Genomic DNA, 21,781 nt, shown 5'->3' with positions numbered 1-21,781 from the left:
AGGCATTTTTAAGCCCTGTACAGTGTTTTAGAGTTAAACTTGGACTCTTGGGCGTCAGGAAGGTCACAGGGAAATAGAACCAGATCTATAAGGTGTTTTGTTCATGAGGAAAAGAAACCCAATTCCTCAAAGAAAGCAGTCCTTGGCAGTTTGGTCTGAAAGGGTACAGTGAATGATAGAGTGGACATTGTCTTCAGCGTAGTATTAATATTAATAGTATATAGCTAGCTTACTCAACTTGTTTCTTGGTAAATCTCCGTGTAAGCAAAGGACATGATGCCAAAGTGTTCAGGTTAGTGAAAAACAGTTCTGTAAAGGGACAGTAGAGTGATCTGAATACCAATTTTCTGGTAGTCTTCATCTACGTATTAGGGAGTTTTGAGTGATAAATGGACTCCAGATCCTCCTCTCTTGTGTATGTATAAGGTTTCTTACCTGGATTTGGGCATGAATGAATTCATAAATCTTAAAATCAGCTAATGTCTTTTTTTTTTTTTTAATGAGAATTGAAAAGACTACTTATTTTGAATAGAAAGTAGAAAATAAGGCTTCACAGTAGTGTGGCAATGGATGCTCTAGCACATGAATATTTAGAAGAGGTCAGAGTTCCATGGTGTTGCATATGGTTAAGATAATTTTGGTCTGGAAAATTTTCGAAACAGGAATTAGCAGTCATCACAGTCATGGCATTGATTCATTGAAATGAGGAGCCAAAGAAGAGCATTTCATTCTGGATTTGCTTCTGTTACTGTGTATTAAATAATTTCCAAGTTATTAAGCATTGTCCAGTGGATAGCATTGGTTGTATTTGTAGTAATTGTTAAGGTTCTTTTTTTTTTTTTTTTTTTTTAAGAATAGCTTTATTGAGGGGTACCTGAGTGGCTCAGTGGTTAAGCATCTGCCTTAGGCTCAGGTCATGATCCCCAGGTCCTGGGATAGAGCCCCGCATCAGGCTCCCTGCTCAACGAGAATCCTGCTTCTCCCTCTCCCACTCCTCCTGCTTGTGTTCCTTCTCTTGCTGTCTCTCTGTCAAATAAATAAATAAAATCTTTAAAAAAACAAAGAATAGCTTTTTTGAGTTATAGGTCACATACCATATGAGTCACCCATTTAAAGTGTACAGTTTCGTGGTTTTTAGTATATTCACAGAGTTGTGCAAATCATTACCACAGTCAATTTTAGAACCTTTTTATCACCTCAAGAAAAAAAGTCCCAGAATCTTTAGCTATCACGCACTGCCCCTCCCTCTCAGCCTAAACAACCAGTAGTCTACTTTCTGTCTTTCTAGATTTCCCAATGTTGGACTTTCATTTACGTGAGTAGAAACATACACTGTAGTGTTTTGTATTAGCTTTTTTCACTTAGCATGCTTTCAGGGTTCATCTGTGTTATAGCATATATCAGTACCTTATTCCTTTTTATGGATGAACACTATTCCATTGACTTGGGTATACCTTTTTTATGGATGAATAATAGTCCATTTTTTGGATAAATCACATTTTGTTTATCCATTCATCCACTGATAAGACATTTGTGTTTCCATCTTTTGGCTGTTATGAGTAATGGTGCTGTAAATACTCATGTGCAGTTTTTATGCAGACTTATGTTTTCAGTTATCTTAGGTTTATACCTAAGAATAAAATTGTTCAGTCATACAGTATAACTCTGTGTTCCATTATTTGAGGAGCTGTCAGACTATTTTCCAAACTAGCTGGACCATTTTTATTTTATATTCCTCCCAGCAATTATGTGTGGGGGTTCTGATCTTGCCACGTCTGTGCCTACACTTATCTTATGTTTTGATTCTAGCCATCCTATTATGGGTGTGAAATGTCTCATTGCAGCTTTGATTTAGATTTCCTTGATGACTCATGATTGTGAGCATTTTTTCATGTGCTAATTAGCTACTTTTATATCTTTGAAGAAATGTCTCTTCAGATCCTTTGCTTATTTTTAAATTGGTCTATTTGTTGCTTTATCATTCAGTTGTAAAAGATTTTCGTCTTAAATACCACTTTTTCATTAATGATATATGGGAAAGCGATTGACTTTTTTTTTTATATTAACCTTGTGTCCTGCAGCCTTACTGTAATCCTTTATTCTACAAGGGATTTTTGTTGTTGTTGATTCTGTGAGATTTTCCACATAGTAGAGGGCCTCATCTGCAAATAAAGATATTTATGTCTTCCTTCCCAAACTGTGTACATTTTATTTCCTTTTCTTGCCTTATTGCATTACTTAGACCTTCCAGTGCAGTGTTTTAAAGGAGTGGTGTAAAGAAGAACCAAGTAAGCCCAAAGTTAGTAGAAGAATGGAAATTAAAAAGATCAGAAGGTAAATAGAGACTAAAAAGATGATAGAAAAGATAAGTGAAGCTAAGAGCTGTTTTTTTTTTTTTTAAAGCTAAACAAAATAGACTAACCGTTAGCTGGGTTCATCAAGAGAGGAGGATTCAAAATCAGAAATGAAATAAATGATACCATAAAACTACAAAGGATCATAAGGGACTACTATGAACAATTAGATTCCAAAAACTGGACAACCTATAGAAATAAATTCCTGGTAACACACAACCCACTAAACCTGAATTATGAAGAAGTAGAAAATCTGAACATACCGTTAATGAGTAAGGAGATTGAATCAGTAATCAAAACCTTCCAACGAAAAGTCCAGGATCAGATCACTTATATAAATTCTACCAACTTCTCAAACTTTCAAGAAACAGAAGAGGATGTAACATTCCCAGTTCATTTTATGAAGCCAACATTACCCTGATAACAAAACCAGATATGGACACTGTAAGAAACGAAATTTATAGGACAGTATCCCTGATGAACATACGTGTAAAAATTCCCAACAAAATATTAACAAACCAAATTCAGTAATATATTATGAGGATTATACACCATGATCAAGTCGGGTTTATCCCTAGGATACAACAATGGTTCAACATCCACATATCTCATCAGTGTGATATACCACATTAACAAAATGAAGGAGAAATCTTTTAAAAAAAAAAATCATATCTCAGTAGATGCAGGAAAAGTGTTTGACAAAATTCAGCATCTGTTTATGATGAAAACTCAGCAAAATGGGTACAGAGGGAACATATGTCAACATAGTAAAGACCATATATGACAATCCCACAGTGAACATCATACTCGATGGCGAAAAGCTGAAAGCTATTCCTCTAAGATCAAACTAAACTAAAGAGACAAGGATGCCTACTCTTAACTACTTTTGTTCAACATAGCATTGGTAGCTCTAGCCAGTGTATTTAGGCAAGAAAGAGAAATAAAAGGCTTTCAAATGAGAAGAGAAGATGTGAAACTGCCTCTCTTTTCCAGATAACATGATAATATTTATAGAAACCCTAAAGACTCCACTAGAAAATTGTTAGAACTGAATAAATCCAGTAGAGTTATGGTATGCAAAGTCATTATACAAAAGTCAGTTGCATTTCTATTACACCCTATTAGAAATTATGAGAACAGTCCTATTTGCAACTGCATCAAAAAGTAAAATACCTACGGGGAATTAATTTAACCAAGGAAGTGAATGTTGTATACTTAAAACTATGAGACATTGGGGCACCTGGGTGGCTCAGTCGTTAAGCATTTGCCTTCGGCTTGGGTCGTGATCCCAGGGTCCTGGGATCGAGTGCTGCATCGGGCTCCCCGCTCTGCGGGAAGCCTGCTTCTCTCTCTCCCACTGCCCGCTGCTTGTGTTACCTCTCTCGCTGTGTCTCTGTCAAAATCTTTGAAAAAAGAAAAACTATGAGACATTGATAAAGAAGTTGAAGACACAGATAAATGGAAAGCTGTTTCGTGCCCTTGGATTGGAAGAATTAATGTTAAAATGTTCATACTACCCAAAACAATCTACAGATTTGGTGCAATTTCTACCAAAATTCCAGTGGCATTTTTCACAGAAATAAAACAGTCCTAAAATTGGGACTCTCAAAAGGCCCCAATAGCTAAAGCAGTCTTGAGAAAGAACAAAGCTGGAAGCGTCATGCTCCCTTATTTCAAACTGTATTATAACACTAATAGTAATCAAAACAGTATGATATTGGCATAAAAGCAAATAGATCAATGGAATGCAATAAAGAGCCCAGAAATAAACCTACACATATTTGGTCAATTAATTGACCACAGTGGCGCTAAGAAAATACAGTGTGGAACGGAGAGTCTCTTCAGTAAATGGTGTTGGGAAAACTGGAAAGCCATATGTAAAAGAATGAAACTGGGCCACTGTCTTACACAATACACAAAATCAATTCAGTGGATTAAAGATTTGAACATAAGACCTGAAACCATAAAACTCCTAGAAGATTGAGGTGGTAAGATCCTTGACGGGTCTTGGTGGTAATTTTTCCGATTTCACACTGAAAGCAAAGGCAGTCAAAACAATAGTAAACAAATGGGACAGCATCAAACTGAAAAGCTTCTGCATAGCAAAGGAAATCATCAAAACAAAATAAGGCAACCGACCAAACAGGAGAAAATATGTGCAAATCATACACCTGGTAAGGGTTTAATCTCTAACACATAAAGAGACAGTCATACAGCTATGTGGCAAAAAAAGAAAATCTGATTAAAAATTTAATGGGCAGGGGTTGGCACTTGGATGGCTCAGTTGGTTAAGCATCTGACTCTTGATTTCAACTCAGGTCATGTTCTCAGGGTTGTGAGATTGAGCCCCATGTTGGGCTCCACGCTCAGCGGGGAGTCTGCTGGAGAATCTCACATCTCCCTCTGCCCCTCAGCCCTCAAAATAAATAAAATTTTTAAATAATTATTTTAAAAAATGGGCAGGGGATCTGAATGGACATTTTTCCAGAGACGACATTAATGGCCAGTAGGTACATGAACAGGTGTTCAGCATCACTAATCAGGGAAGACACTGACATCACCTCACACCTGTTAGAATAGCTATCAAAAAGAAATAGCAAGTGTTGGCTAGGGTATGGAGAAAAGAGAACCCTCCTGCACTGTTCGTGGAAACATAAATTGGTGCAATCAGTCACTATGACAAACAGTAGGGGAAGGTTCCTCAGAAGATTAAAAATACAACTACCATATGATCTAACATTTCCACTTCTGTATATCTCTCTGAAGAAAGGAAAGACACTAATTCAGAAAGATATCTACAATTGCATGTTCATTGCAGCATTATTTACAAGAGCCAAGACTTGGAAACATCCTAAGTCCATTGATAAATGGGTAAAGAAAATGTGTGTATATATGTGTATACAGTGGAACACAGTTCATAAAAATGACATATCCTACCATATGTGACAGCATTATGCCAGATGAAGTACGTCAGGCAAAAACAAATCCCTAATGATCTCACTTATATGTGGAATCTAAAGAAAACTCTGGGGATGCCTGGATGGCTCTGTTGGTTAAGCATCCAACTCTTGATTTTGGCTCAGGTCACAACTCGGGATCCTGAGATTGAGCCCTGTGTCTGGCTCTGTGCTGAGTGTGGAACTTGTTTGAGAGTTTCTCTCTTGCGCCCGCCCTGCAAAATAAAAAAATGTCTGAATTTATAGATAGAACAAAATGGTGGTTGCCAGATTCAGGGGGTAGGGTTGGGCAAAATGGATGAAGGGGGTCAAAAGGTATAAACTTCCAGTTATAAAATGGTCCTGAGGATTTAATGAGCAGTACGGTGATTATAGTTAGTAATGCCTAGCTGTATATTTGCAAGCTGGTGAGAGAGAAGATCTTAAAAGTTCTCAGTCACAAGGGAAGACAATTTGTTAACTGTGCGGTAGTAGATAATTTTTTACTATATGACCCATGAGATCATGATCTGAGCTGAAACCAAGAGTCAGATGCTCAACTGAGCCACCCAAGTGTCCTTTGGGTTTTTATGGAGGCTTCATTATATAGTCATATTGACTAAGTCATTGGCCATTGGCTGCTTAAACCTTCAGCCCCTCCCTTTCTCTTCCCTGGAGGTTGGGGAGTGAGGTAGGACTGAAATCTTTCCCTAAAAAAAAAAACAAAAACCTTTTTATTTGATTGTTAAAATAATTTAGAAATGGTAAAAAGTAAATGATTCAGACCAAAGATACTTGAACAGTGAACCAAATTGGTAGGAGCTAAAAAAAGGGTTTTGATTTTGAACTTAAGCCAGCAGAAATACTGGTCAGAACCTTTATTTTTCCTTTCCATGTATTAGCAAGCATTTTGTTTCCGGGATGGCATATGGGCTGCATTTTAGAGTTGAGTCATGAAAATTGTTAACAGTGAGTGCATCTTTTCTGATCAATAGCCAATGCCTGAAAACTGGATTGATTTTAGACTTTTTGTTCATTTCTCTGTATCTCTAAATTTGATGAGTTTTTATGTCTTACAATTACTCTCTGTTCCCATTTTGTCATAAGGACTTATTTCCTGCTATTTCAATGACTTTATACTTTCTATTCCATTTTTTTCATCTTCCGCAACGCTCTAAGGATCTTTTTAAGAAGTAGTTGATCTGATGGTATTTACTCATTCAGTAATTCCCAAAGTTATATTTACATAAGTGCTATTCAGTAACAGTTTGTTTGGTCCGTGCAAAACAAAAATAAGGAAAAGATTTTGTGCAAATGAAGTTTATTCATTTTAAAAGTCTGTTTTATTCTGTTAAATCTGTCATGTTTTGGGAGCATATAAAATGCCCCTTTTATTTTATTTTTATTTTTTAAAGATTTTATTTATTTATTTAACAGAGACATAGCGAGAGAGGGAACACAAGCAGGGGGAGTGGGAGATGGAGAAGCAGGCTTCCCATGGAGCAGGGAGCCTGATGTGGGGCTCGATCCCAGGACCCTGGGATCATGACCTGAGCTGAAGGCAGACGCTTAAGGACTGAGCCACCCAGGTGCCCCTAAAATGCCCCTTTTAAAAACAGGGGATGGGATTAGGTGGTATTTGCAATTTTCATTTACTTGTCAAAAGCGGTAATTCTTTCTAAATTTTACATTGAAACGTTTTTATTTTGGTCTTTGAAATTCAGAGGTCTTAGAATCACTGGCCTATAGCACATGATCGCTAATACCCTAATTATGGCACATAAGATGGATGGGTTTTGAAATATGTAATGAATTTCATCTCTAATGCTACTCCAGTTGATTGATTGATGCTCTGTGGAGGACTTGGTGTGGAAGGCTTGTGCGACCAAGTTTGTACTAAGCTGAAGCCACATTCATTGGGCAAAATATCCTCTGTTTAAGGGATGAATGAAATCCTGATCTGGCCCACTTCTCCTTATTCAGCTTTGCATCTTGACTGCTTTTCTATGTGTGCAAGGTTTATTCTGTAGAGTTACCGTGAACTAATATAGTTCCCTGAAAGCATGCGGTATGCTTCTTGAAGCATTAAAGAAAAAGATACTTTGAACAATTATGGTTGAAGTATTGTGTTCTTATATTTTAAACCTACATTTTTAAGGGAACAAACTAATCCTTATCCTTTTTATGCCTTATATTGACTAAATTGCTTAACCAGTTAAAGAATTAGGGGGAAGTAAAATAGTTTGTACGTTCTGAGTGATTTTTGTGTTACGGATTATTTGTGTATACTTAACGTGTTAAAGGAGAAAACCTTGAGTTAAGAGTTTTAATATATACTGTGTTTAATATGTACTCATTTATGTTTCTTGCTTCACTGATGAAAAACTTTCAAATCAGAATTTAAAAAAAAATACCATTTATTAGTGATACATGACTGTATTTCTGAGAATGGGCATTAGATCCAGGATGAATTTTTTATTATTTGAAAAACCTTTTTTGGGGGAAAGCCTGGGTGGCTCAGACGGTTAAGCATCTGCCTTAGGCTCAGGTCATGATCCCAGGGTCCTAGAATTGAGTCCCACATGGGCTCCTTGCTCAGCGGGGAGTCTGCTTCTCCCTCTGCTTGCCGCTCCCCCAGTTTGCTCAGTCTCTTTCTCTCTCTCTCCCTCTCTAACAAATAAAATCTTAAAAGAAAAATCCTGTTTTTATAGTTTTCATAATGTTTATATATTAGTGCTTTTCTTGTTCCTTTAGGAAAGGAAACCAGTTCCTCAGGAGTTTGAAATATTAAACCAAGAAAACAAATGATTATAAGATTTGCTCTTCACTTGTTTCTAACCAAGTGATTATATACAGTTACATGGAAGATTTAATCTAAATCAGATTGATTACCCAGCAAAGTACAATTACAGTATAAAGTAAAGGGGCACGTGAGTAAAAAGGAACAAAGACTATGAAAAACCTTCATGGTAGAACAATTTGTGCTTATGAGGAATGAATGAAATTGGGGATTAAATTTAATAGACTGAATGCAAGCATTCTGTTGTTCCATTAGAACACTTTTTTTGTTTTAAAAAACTTACAGTCTACATCAGCATCAGCATCTGCATCACCATTTCAGTCTACGTGGTATAGTGAATCTGAGATAACTCAGGGAGCACGATCAAGATCACAAAACCAGCAACGGGATCATGATTCAAAAAGACCTAAACTTTCCTGCACAAACTGTACATCTACCTCAGTCGGGAGAAATATTGGACATGGTTTAAATGCAGTATCAGGTAAGAGTTAAATCTGTGTAAGAGTCACTGTATATGCAGTTTGGACTAAAGCCCTTTTTCCAAGACATAGTGGTATTAAGCAAGTAGAATGCATGTAACATAGTGGGTCAAATGTAGTAGAGTTTCTCACATCTTAAGTTAGTGCTGCAACTGAAATAAACTCTTCGTTTTGGATTTTTCTAAATTTGATACAAATATTCTACACAAACAGGATTAGCATATTTTGATTAATTAGAATAGCTGATATGCATGGTAATCAAATTGGTAAAAGTGACATGTATTTTGCCGGTTTTATATAAGAAGTCAGTTTTTTAATTGTTACACTAGAAAGGCACATTTACTTATATATATTAGTATTTCCTATCCTAAGCATATCTTTTGCAAATGTTGTGGTCTATACTTATTTTTCAGAAACAGAAATTCTTTAAACAAAACTAGTTGGTATTTTAGTAGGAGTTCTATATAAGGAATCTGAATGTGGGCATTTTAGCCATCTAACTAGCTATATGGCATTGGACAAGTCACTTAACCATTCTGGGATTTAGGTGTCTTATCCAAAAAGCTCCATACATGGTATTTTGTACTCACAGACACACATTTGTTGCACAAATTGAAAAGCTCTTTCTTTTTCTTGAGAGGGCAAGAGGTTCCCTCCCCACTTACACTCCTCTTCAAATGAAACACCAGGGAATGCCTGAAATAGTTTTAAGATGAGACAGAATTTGTGATGACACAGTTGGAAGATAAAATTCGTGAAATGCTTATGTATTATCAGTTGAATTAGTGTAAGTGATTCCTTTCTATTTTGATAGACAGGACCTCCTTGGGAAAGACACTGCCCATCTGAAGAATATTAAGAGTAGTGTGATGGGTAAGAGCAGACTGTCCTTAACACTGTAGAGAAACAACAGATATTTTTGGTCTCTTCTACTCTGTGAAGGCATAGCATTAAATACCCTGGGCCATTTCCCTTAATGAGGAGGCATCAATAAGGCTATTGGGACTAGGAAAGGAAGAACCAAAATTTTCAAGGTAAATAGGGGCAAGGTTGTGAGATTTTTGTCAGGTATGATTTCATTTAAAAAGATTATGATTGCAACAGTACTTTAATTCTTAGAATAAGAGTGAACCAAGTGCGATGTCAATGATAATATTTCTGATAAAATATTGTCAATATCTATAGTAAAACATTTTCCATTTTGAGATGGCTTGATTTTGATTTTGGCTGTTCTCTCCAGCATCACTTTCATTGACTTTTCAGGAAATTCTGCATCTTTGGCAGGCTTTGCATTTTTGTTCTATAGTTATTTTACATTATGTTTACACTGTGTGGTCAGATGTTCTAGAAAGTGACTGAGACATTGGCATCATAGATGGGTGGTAGGTTTTAATGTTAGAGAAGAATGTGTTTCTGAGTAGGAAATAATTTTATAAGTGATGAGTTCATTAATGAATAATTTTATGTTTTGCTGAGTTTTGCTTCTCATTGTAACTGTGTAACCTTGAAGATTCCTATAATAAATCACAATAACCTCCCTGTGTAATACTGAAGATTTGTCATCAGAAACCTTGAAAGCTTTCTCTGAATTAAAATGTCTTCAATTATTTTAAGATTCTTCATGGAGACATAATCAAGTTCCCAGATCTTCATCAATGGTACTTGGATCATTTGGAACTGACTTAATGAGAGAGAGAAGGGATTTAGAGAGAAGAGCAGATTCTTCCATTAGTAATCTTATGGATTATAGTCACCGAAGTGGTGATTTCACAACTTCATCATGTAAGTATAAGTTGTATTGTTACGTGTAACTTATCTAATAACGTTATATTTCTCTCTTTCTGTGTGTAATTAAAATCACAGTACAGATGAATACATGAAGTGCATCTTGTGAAGATTTCAAAATAGCTTAATAATGTATTCTAGTACCTTATTACGTTTTAAAAAAAAAATAAAAAGTTTAAAATAGATGTACATTGGTATCTAGGTTCTGTCTACCTATAATTTTCTTAACTTATGCTTTTCCTTTGAAGAATGCATATGTTCTAGGGCGCCTGGGTGGCTCAGTTGGTTAAGCGACTGCCTTCGGCTCAGGTCATGATCCTGGAGTCCCGGGATCGAATCCCACGTCGGGCTCCCTGCTCAGCGGGGAGTCTGCTTCTCCCTCTGACCCTCTTCCCTCTCGTGTTATCTCTCATTCTGTCTCTCAAATAAATAAATAAAATCTTTAAAAAAAAAAAAAAACGAATGCATATGTTCTAAATTATACTAAATAGGGGTGCCTGGGTGGCTTAGTCGTTAAGCGTCTGCCTTCAGCTCAGGTCATGATCCCAGGGTCCTGGGATTGAGCCCCGCATCGGGCTCCCTGCTCAGCAGGAAGCCTGCTTCTCCCTCCCACTCCCCCTGCTTGTGTTCCTTCTCTAGCTGTGTCTCTCTCTGTCAAATAAATAAATGGAATCTTTAAAAATAAAATAAATTATACTAAGTAATTTTTGTATACCCTAATATCATTTGCCTTATACATTTACCCTTGAACAATGCAGGGGTGAGGGAACCGATACCTATCTCCCCCCGTCCTCCAGTACTGGCACTTGAAACATCTATGTATAACTTCTGAATCCCCAAAAACTTCAGTACTCAAACCGTACTGCTGACTGGAAGCCTTACCAAAAACATAAACAGTTGATACATACTTTTTATGTTATATGTATTATGTAATGTAGTCTTAACAATAAAGCAAGCTATAAAAAAAGTTACTAAGAAAGTCATAAGAGACAGTACATACATAATACCTACTGTATTTACTGAAAAAAATTCTGACCTAACTAAAGCTTGAAATCAACATGTTGGCATAATTTAGAATTCCTTTGTTTAACGTGAATGTGCCTTTATTTTCATTCAGTTGGAATAAAGACCCACACTATTTCTGTCAGTGTACATTAAGCTTAAGGTTTTCAAAATTAAATACTATGAAACAGAAATACTGAAAAACAGAAAGTGCTTTTTGAAATTGGCAGATCTAGCAGACAAAAGTGGAGTTTGATTTACATAGAAGAAAATACATATGTTCTTAAAGGTGTAGGTTATTTTAAATAAGCTTATTGGGGCAAGCCTTTGCTTAAGACAGTGAAAACATCTTTTTATTTGCTTGGCTTCAGATGGAGGAGCTGTAATATATAGTATCAATACCATCTATGCTTGGAGGTCTGCAAGTATAGGATAGAATAGATTTGGCCACTAAGTTTATCCCTTCACGAGGCTCCCTGTGTTAGTGCAGTAGCAGTCTTACTCTTAAGTAGGTGTATGGATGAGTATTCCTTATAAAGAAAGGCAAAAGTATTTCTCATCCCATTTCAAGATTTGAACCACCAGTAGTATACTTTTCAAAATTGCAGCTACCAGGGCCCTATTCTGATTCAACTCCCAGCAAGTAGAGGTATGTCTGATGAGTAACCAGAGATAACATCCACTGCTCTTAATTTGAAAGAAAAAAGATTGGAGAAAGTTTTAGCTGTTTGCCATAAAATTCTAAGGATGATAATATTTGTGTGAAGTAAGTTTTATGCTAATTACAGAGTGAGAAGAATCTCCAAAACACACTCCCTAGAATTATTTTGCCTTTATTTGTTGTGAGAGTCATTTACAGTGAATTATTTGGCCCATTTAAAATTCCTTGTCCATTTAGATATTATCCTATCATATCAATTTCTGATTAACAAATTCAGACTGTTATACTTTCAAGAAGTTAGTAGATTTAGATGTTTATTTCATAAGCTGTGACACATTTCTTTCAGTTTACAATGTACTGGATTTTATCAAAGGTATAGAAAGAAATATATTTATGTTTTTTTCCTGTAATAAGAGTTAAGCTGTGTATTTATAATATAGCAGTATTTGGTTTGAATCCAGTATTTCAGTTTACAGTAATTAATAAATGCACATTTAATAATGCTCAAATTTTTTCACGTAATTGGTATCTTTCTTTTCTTTCAAAAATAGATGTTCAAGACAGAGTTCCTTCTTCATATTCACAGGGAGCAAGACCAAAAGATAACTCAGTGAGCACTTTACAGTTGAATACATCATCCACAAACCACCAAATGCCTTCTGAACATCAGACCATACCATGTTCTAGGGACTCTAGTAGAAATTCTCTAAGATCAAATTTTTCTCCAAGAGAATTGGAATCTTCCCAAAGCAGTACACAACCTGGATTTTCTTATATTTCAAATAGAGATGAAACCTCAAGCAGTTCAGATAGGGTTGGTTCATCTCAAAGATCATTTCAAGAATCTTCTGACAACGAAGGTAGACGTTCAACCAGGAGATTGCTGTCGCGTATAGCTTCTAGTATGTCATCTACCTTTTTTTCACGAAGATCTAGCCAGGATTCCTTGAATACAAGATCATTGAGTTCTGAAAATTCTTATGTGTCTCCAAGAATCTTGACAGCTTCACAGTCTCGTAGCAATGCAGCATCAACTTCTGATGTTCCCGATAATAGGGCATCTGAAGCTTCTCAGGGATTTCGATTTCTTAGGCGAAGATGGGGTTTGTCCTCTCTTAGCCAAAATCATAGCTCTGAGCCAGATTCAGAAAATTTTAACCAAGAACCTGAAGGTAGAAATACAGGACCATGGTTATCTTCCTCACTTAGAAATAGATGCACACCTTTGTTCTCTAGAAGGAGACGAGAGGGACGAGATGAATCTTCAAGGATACCTACCTCTGATACACCACCTAGATCTCATCATATTTTTAGAAGAGAATCAAATGAAGTGGTTCACCTTGAAGCACAGAGTGATCCCCTTGGGGCTACTGCCAACAGATCACAAGCATCTGCAGCTTCAAGTAATGCTGCTACAGGTGGCTCCACATCAGATTCAGCCCACAGTGGAAGAAATACAGGAATAACAGGGGTCCTTCCTGGTTCCTTATTTCGATTTGCAGTCCCCCCAGCACTTGGAAATAATTTGACTGACAATGTCATGATTACTGTAGATATTATTCCTTCAGGTTGGAGTTCATCTGATGGAAAAAGTGATAAAACTAAAAGTGCACCTTCGAGAGACCCAGAAAGACTGCAGAAAATAAAAGAGAGGTAAATTTGAATACCTGTCCTAAGTTCTTAAAGTGAAGAGCAGATCAGAGGAAGAAGTCCTTTTCTAGGAACGGTTTCTCATAACATTGGTATCTGAGTTTTCTTTTCCTTAAAATTTATATCCACTAAGATGTTAGATTCTCAAAGGAAATGGATGACAATTAATAAGGTAGGCACTGGGAGTATAGATTGCATCAAGAAATAATCTAAAGATTATTTTTAACCAGCTTTTGGTACAGATGCACAAAAAGACAAAAATCTTAATCTCTTACCTGTTCCTTGGTAGATTAAATGGGATTGGTCAAGGGGCTCCAGTGGTTATGGGTTATCAAAACAATCTGTCTTAGCGTTTACTGAGATTTATTTACCATTTATTTGTATTTCTTATCTCAGACTGTTTTTCGGAATGAGGTAAAATCATTTACCCAAATTATTTTTTTTGAAGTCCAGGTATATATTGAATATTCTTTGTATATTGTGAATATTTGATAGAAATACTAGTTTAAATTCAGGACTTAGAATCTTTTTATGTAAATGTATCTTTGTAGGGCGCCTGGGTGGCTCAGTCGGTTAAGCGACTGCCTTCGGCTCAGGTCATGATCCTGGAGTCCTGGGATCGAGTCCCACATCGGGCTCCCTGCTCGGCGGGGAGTCTGCTTCTCCCTCTGACCCTCTTCCCTCTCGTGCTCTCTCTCATTCTCTCTTTCTCTCAAATAAATAAAAAATCTTTAAAAAAAAAATATCTTTGTAGAGTTGAAGATTGCTTAAAAATCTCTGGTAAGAGGGAAAAGTTGAAAAATCAGAGATTTTAGTCCCAACTTGATTATTTTGTCATGTTAGTGTACTTAGTTTTTCCGACTATTAGGATAATTTTTATAAAAAATAATTTTCCTGATAAAGCAGATTAGGATAGTACATGTAAAATAAACTTGTAGGAAGAAAAGACTTAGTTCGAAGGCTGTGGGGTGTTTTGTGTTTTTGTTTTTTTCTCGTTCATAAAGCCCTATTGTAATGGAATTGTTGGGAAGCATAGTTGTTACTGTTGTTTTAGATTTTTTTTTTTTTTTAAGAAGAAATACTTTCAAATCTAACTCTGGGGACAAAGGGAACTGAGATGTTGGACATGAGGCCACAACATTCCATTTTTTCCTTATGTAGGACAAATTGTACCATGGGACTATTTTCCTACACTTAAAGTGTGCTGTTTTTCCTTGGAGAAAGATTCACTGCCCTGGTAGTGTTAGCTTTAATGTCATTATAGCAACTCCCTCTGATTACAAGCTGTCTGCTGAGGAATTTAGTAACTATTATATTTCCTGTGTTCAAAGTTAGGTTAATTTGAGTGCAGTGGTATAAGTAGAGCAAAGCGTTAGTTTAGTAATTTCCAGAGAGAAACAAATTAAGCCAGTACCACCCTGTCTGGCTAGATAGTTTATAAAGCAGCATTTGTTGGTTATTTTGTCATAAGAGACTGTATGTGTATTCCTTTATTATATATTTTGCTCATACATGAAGATTTTAAGATACTCTGCAGGTAAATTAATAAGAATCTAAAAAATTGAACCCCCCAAGTAAAAAATAATTGAAACTATAAGCCAAAGAAGGTTTAATCTGAAGGTAAAACAAATATTTATGCTTGAGGTTATATCTCTGGTTCAGCCAGAGCATGATAGTCACTTAGTCATTGTGCATCTAATCCTCTTTCCACACATCTTTTGCTAAATTCATTAGGAACCTGTATAATCCACTTGTATTTCAGTAGCAGTTTAAGCATTCAGTTGTTTTAATTTACTGAGTACCTCTTTCATGTCAGCAGTGGACTAAGGTAATAGGGATTTTAACAAAAAAATTACACACACACACACACACACACAGCTATCATTTTGCATTTAAATTAAGCAGTACATGTTGGCCTATTAAATAGAGAACATAGGTTAATGGAAAGGCTTCACACTTTAAAAGCCTGCACTGTAAGAGTCAGGATGACTGAATAACATTGCAGCAGGTGGGGGAAATGGAGAATTTAAAAACCTATTGTTTTTTACTGTGATTTAATACAAAAAGTCTTATCAGTTTAAATATATGTGGTTCTGATAGCATGTAAATGAAAAAAACACAGGTCATTATTTAATTTATTGAAGTTGTCCTAAGAGTTTTTTTTAGGAGTGGGGGAGAAAAGTGATAAGTATATATGTATATTCCTTTATACTATTGGAATTTGAAGTAGTCTGTGATACTGTAAAAAATAAAATCTCTTAGGGATGTTTGTAAAGTGATCATGAAAAATAAGGAACTTAAAGTGTGATATCGAAGGCAAAATTACTTAAAAGCATTTGGAGATAATAGGAGATACCCTGTTTCATTTACCTTTAAAATACTGTAATTTTCATTCTTATTGAACTGGTTTTTTTATGGTGGTCGCTGTTTTTTAAGGTTTTTTGCTTCTACTCAGAACATGAGTAGAAATAACAAAGACATTGTTTGAGATTAGGTATGATTGGAAATGACCAACCAGGATGAGTTATCATAGCTATTTATAAAACTTTCCTTCTTTTCTAGCCTCCTTTTAGAGGACTCCGAAGAAGAAGAAGGTGACTTATGTAGAATTTGTCAGATGGCAGCTGCATCATCATCTAACTTGCTAATAGAGCCATGCAAGTGCACAGGAAGTTTGCAGTATGTCCACCAAGAATGTATGAAAAAGTGGTTACAGGCCAAAATTAACTCTGGTGAGATTTACCTTTTTATGTATTTTATTCTCACAGTTTTTCCAAGAGATGTATGTATAAATGCATTTTAGTTAGCAAATCTGATTATAATTTATTGTGAAAGTTATACACTTACAAACTATGTTATTTTTTGAAGCAAAAGTACTAAAGAGCATTCATTAGTCTTTGTAAATTTAATTTCTCATAGTGTTTGTTTTTTTTTTTTTTAAGATTTCATTTATTTATTTGATTCAGAGAGATACAGCGAGAGAGGGAACACAAGCAGGGGGAGTGGGAGAGGGAGAAGCAGGCTTCCCGCTGAGCAGGAAGCCTGATGTGGGGCTCGATCCCAGGACCCTGGGATCATGACCTGAGCCGAAGGCAGACGCTTAACGACTGAGCCACCCAGGCACCCGTCTTATGTTTCATTAACCCAACAAACTACTTTTTCATAGATGTTTGATAACTATAATTGATTATCACGGTTGATCCTTACATGTCATGTAAGATCCTTTTGAATTGAAGAAATACTACTATTTACTAGCTATGTGTCCTTGAGAAATACTTGTTTTTGTAATGCTGTTGTGCAGTAATAATGTTACTGTAGGAATTCATTGTTTATTGAGTACCCGTTAGGCAGCCAGGCACAGTTCTAAATGTGGGATCTAGAATGGTGGACAAGACAGACAAGGCACTTGCTTTGGTGGTGGTATTGGGTGTTAAAGGAATGCCTTGCTGAGGTGAGGACATTTAAACTGAACAAAGGAGGAGCTAGCTATTCCAAAAGGAGGACAAAAGCATTCCAACTGAGGAAACTCCTAGTGTGAAAACTTTAAGGTGGTAGCATGACAGGTGTGTTTGAGGAACTGAAGGAAATGCAGTGTGGCAGGAGTATAATGGGCAAGGGGAAGGGTGATACAGTTGAGAGTAAGAGATTAGCAGAGGTTATCTCATTTAAGACTTTTAAAACGAATGAGGTTTAGATTTTTGTCTTAAGTGTGATGGGAAGCCACTGAAATCAGGGGAGTAAAATGATGTTATTTTGGTTGCTCTTTGGACAGTGGATTTTAGGGGGACAGGAGTAGAGGTAGGGAGTCTGTCCAGGAATCTATCCTTTGTTTTTTGTTTCTTTAAGATTTTATTTATTTGTTTGACAGAGAGATAGCCAGAGCAGGAACACAAGCAGGGGGAGTGGGAGAGGGAGAAGCAGGCTTCCCGCCGAGCAGGGAGCCTGATGTGGGGCTCGATCCCTGAAGGCAGACGCTTAACGACTGAGCCACCCAGGCGCCCCCAGGAATCTTATCTTAAAAGAGATGGTGATGGTAGTGGTAGAAATGGATGGATTCTGGTATGTTTGGGAGGTAGATTCTGTATGACTTGCCAAAGGATTGGATGTAGTGAAGGAGAAAGAACAATTTGAGAAGTTTGTATTTTTGCCTTGAGCAACTAAGTAAATGGTGGGGCCATTTACTGAACTAAAAGAAAAGTAGGAATGGAATAAGTGTGGGGCAGGAAATAATTCTGTTTTAGACATAAACTGCTTATTAGAGAAGCATCTAAAAATGTCATCTAGGCAGTTAGTACACAAACCTGGTGTTTCAGGAGATCATTAGTTCTGAAAGTTACATTTTGGGGAATTAGAGCACATAAGTAATAATTTTAAGCTATGGGATTAAGTAAAATTTCTAGAGCAAGAACCAGATATCAAAGGAATGCCAGGACAGAGCCCTGGGGCACCCAAGCATTTAATGGGAGCAAAGGAGATTTGAGGAGTAGCCTCAATCTGGTAGGAAGAAAACTAAGAAAATGTAGTATTGTGCAAGCCAAAAGAAGAAGGTGTTCTGAAGAGGGTATGATCAGTCCTGTCAAGTATCACAAAGAGATATGAACAAAGAAATGGCAGTTGGTAACATGAATGTCCTTGGTGGCTTCAGTTTTTGTGGAGTGGTGGAATCATGAGCATGATTAATGGGATTGAGAGAAAAGGTAAGACAGGAAACAGCCACATAGACCCCTCTTCCAATAAGCTTTATTGTTAAGGAGACTGGTGATAAGGGGGAGGAATTGGGGAGTAAAATGAGGTCATAGGACGTGTTTTTTGTTTTAGTTTGAAGTGGGAGATTTTAGGGCATCTTTTATTTTAATAAAAGATAACAATGGAAAGAAAAAAGTTTTAGCCTTTAATAGGAAAAAAAATTACTTTATATCTAGAAGGCTGGTGTAGATATGGATATGGCCAGTTTGTTGCTTTGATGAGAGGATGCTTGCTTGAATTCCTGTGTAATTACAGTTATTTCTGTTTTCTTAATAGAAAGAGGTAAGGTCTTTAGCTGATTAGGGGACAGGTTAAGAGATTTTGATATGTAGGGAAAATAATACTTGAAGACGTCTTTAGGGTTTTCTGGAGGTACCAGTGTCCATAAAAATCTGTGGCTCTGAATATGATTAAAAAGTGAGATGTACATTTTTCTAGAAGCAGTTTTCAGATGTTTGGATATAGACATGGATTTGAGTTCTCTGGGGTTGGGATCTTTGCTAGGCAAATAGGATGAAGAGAGTTAAGGATATTCGTAAGGACATAGCAGTGGTGGCCATGGAAAATAAAGTCACGAGGGGGAGTATAAGGACATCAGGAAGCGGATAGTGAGAAAGTGGTAGGGTTAGTGTCTGCGAGTCTCATTGACATGGGAGAGAATTGCCAGAGTAGGTAACCTGGAATGCTGAGAAGTTGTGGGTATACTGGAGAAAATGCCTAAAATACAGATTTAGGGGTAGTACAGAAAACTATGATGACAGAGGCATGGGTATGACTGTAGGGAATGGCTGGGCTGGGGAAGGGTAATACTTAGAAGCATGGATGTTGAGGAAGTGTGTGTGGATATGGAAGTAGTCCAGAAGTTGATAAAGATGGAAATCCAGGTGCTAAAGTTATTAATGAAAGAGGATGGACTTAGAGTTTCAAAATAGCAATTAGGTATAGGGGTTATTTATTTCTCCTTCTTGGTCCTGAGGTACAAGGGGTTGTTGTGGGGAAAAAAGTATGTATCAGTCTAGAGGGGCACTGTGATTTAGACATGAAGTTGAAGAGATTAATCAAAAAAAGAGACTGGTTATGAGAAATTTAGACCATAAGTACCAGAGGACATAGTGAAAATGACTAGTAGGGTGAGAAGGGTGGGAAATTGGATCAGATTAGTAAATGGACACACTTGTATGAGATTGACGGTCTGATATACTAGTTGGTAGCATAGGAAAATCATTTGTGAGGTATGATGGCATTAATACTAATTTTAATAATCTTTTGGAAGAGTTGGGTAACCTGTTCAAGCTGGAGATTATGAGGCTCCTGGGAAAATTTTGTTTGTGTGTAGCTAGGTAGCCACGGCCTTCTTGGGGTAGAGGGCCTATGTTTTATTTTAAGGTAGTCTGATCCCAAAGCTGTGGGACAGACCTATCTCACCTGTAGCAGCCTTTTCTTAGCTATATGGTGTTATGACAGCCTCTTGGCTTTATTAAGTCAGTGCCCTGGGGCATTATTAAGATGAAATGAGTGTTCAGCATGGAAGCATTTGTTCTTGGCCCAGGAATGTTAGCCATTACCAAAATGAAAAACAACATGATTCACCTTCTGATAATATTTGCAGTTACATTGTTAGTGTTGTGTAGGCAGGAAAACAGATAATACAGTGTGTTAAGAACATAGGCATTTTGGAATTAGACAAAACTAGATTGGGATAATGGCTCTAACACTTGACTGGAAGATCTCGAGTAAGTTTTTTAACATTGGTTCTCAACCCTGGCTGCTGATCACAATTACCCATTAGAGTTTTTCAAAAATATATATGCCTAGATCTAGTTTGGGACATTCTTAAGTAGTTCTGGGATTGGGCCTCAGTTCCATTATGAGTCAAACTGAGTAATATTTACCACACAGGGTTGATGTGAAGGTCAAATGAGATGATGTTTATAAATAGTTTCTCACAGTACGGGGCGTGTGGTAGATACTCAATTTGATGGGTTTTATCAGGTTATGATAAGTACTTTCTAAGATATGGTCAAATGAATGTAAAGATCTCAAGATCTGAACCTTCCTGATAAATTTTCACAAGGCTTTCTCATACTTACGTGAAGACCCATATGGTAGAAGATTCATTCTGGTAGAGATTGATTTAAACATTTATTAAGCAGCTGCCATGTATGGACTGTTAAATTCTGCAGGATGTGCAGAGATGAATAAAGCAAGTCTGTAGACGTACGAGTTTAGACAAATGAGTCAGGGCCTACTGAAGGGCGTGGGGTATACATGGAAAGAGCCCTGGACTAAACAATATAGGCATAAATGGACTTTTCCCTGCTGTATATGACCTTTTTGAATATTGTTCTATAAGTCACTTAATTCCTAGAAGAGGAAAAATGAATCCCTAAGATGTGTAAGAATTTGTACTAAATGGTCTATCTCCAAGGTCCGTATTTTATAATCATACTTTTCCTGCTTCTGAATCAGAGGATAGTTTTAGGAAGTGTCTGCTAAATATCTTTCACATTCTTTATATTCTCCTTCAGGTCATAATATGGACTTACCCTGAATTTAGTTCAGTGGATATACTGATTTTTTTTTTTAATTAAAATATTCCAGATGGCATTTTAATTTCAAAATCTTTAAGTACGTTAGACTCCTAAAACAGCAACAACAACAACTAGGTTTTATTCATTCCTTGAAATACTGTGAATATCTTACGTAGTTTGACTACAAGACATTTTGAGACAACATACTGCCTCACAATAGCACTCACTTTCTGTTCAGGTATTTTCAAAAGAAAATGCATATAAATTACTATGACTGTCTTGGACTTTATGCCAAATTTTACTGTTTTAAGAGTTTTAAGAGCTCCTTGAAGACAACAGGGGTTACTACTTTTTCCCATCTAAATTTTGGCACATAACAAAGTCAACAAATGGTAGCTGAATTGAATCTAAACCTCTACACTGCTAATCACATGACTTCTCAAACTTTTAGGACATCTTTTTCAGTTCAAAGCTCTAAAAATAAAAACGTTGGTTGGGGGTGGGGAAATGGCTATATGTTTAATGAGACAGACTGTCATCTATTTAATTAGAGCCAGAAGCTTAGGAGTAACCCATAACTGAATGCATATGGGATAGAAGGAGCTTTTTTTTTCCCTTTTAATTGTGATAAAATATATATAATGTAAAATTTTCCTTTTGACCATTATTAAGTGTACAAATCAGTGGCCTTGAGTACATTCAGAATGTTGTGTGACCATTACCACTACCCACTTGCAGAATTTTATCATCACCCCAAACAAAACCTATCCATTAAGCAGCAACTCCCACTCCCCCCTCTCCCCAGTCCCTGGTAACTTACTTTCTCTCTGAATTTGC

General features: G+C 36.6%; 1 protein-coding gene across 12 annotated transcripts in view; it reads left to right on the top strand.

The window, feature by feature from the left end:
• MARCHF7 (membrane associated ring-CH-type finger 7) overlaps nt 1-21,781 on the top strand; it is a 50,533-nt gene that overhangs the window by 20,086 nt on the left and 8,666 nt on the right. For all 12 annotated transcript variants that reach the window (XM_073883683.1, XM_073883677.1, XM_073883679.1 and 9 more), the window contains 4 exons: nt 8,376-8,571; nt 10,184-10,351; nt 12,569-13,670; nt 16,230-16,399. In XM_073883683.1, the coding sequence (XP_073739784.1) occupies nt 8,376-8,571; nt 10,184-10,351; nt 12,569-13,670; nt 16,230-16,399 (1,636 nt within the window). The remainder of the gene's footprint in view (nt 1-8,375; nt 8,572-10,183; nt 10,352-12,568; nt 13,671-16,229; nt 16,400-21,781) is intronic.

This window comes from Callorhinus ursinus, unplaced genomic scaffold, assembly GCF_003265705.2.
Source record: "Callorhinus ursinus isolate GAN/ISIS: 27379988/994484 unplaced genomic scaffold, GSC_fseal_2.0 scaffold2, whole genome shotgun sequence".
Lineage (NCBI taxonomy): Eukaryota > Metazoa > Chordata > Mammalia > Carnivora > Otariidae > Callorhinus > Callorhinus ursinus.
The sequence above is the reverse complement of the archived record's forward strand: the minus strand, read 5'-3'. Positions and strand labels throughout refer to the sequence as shown.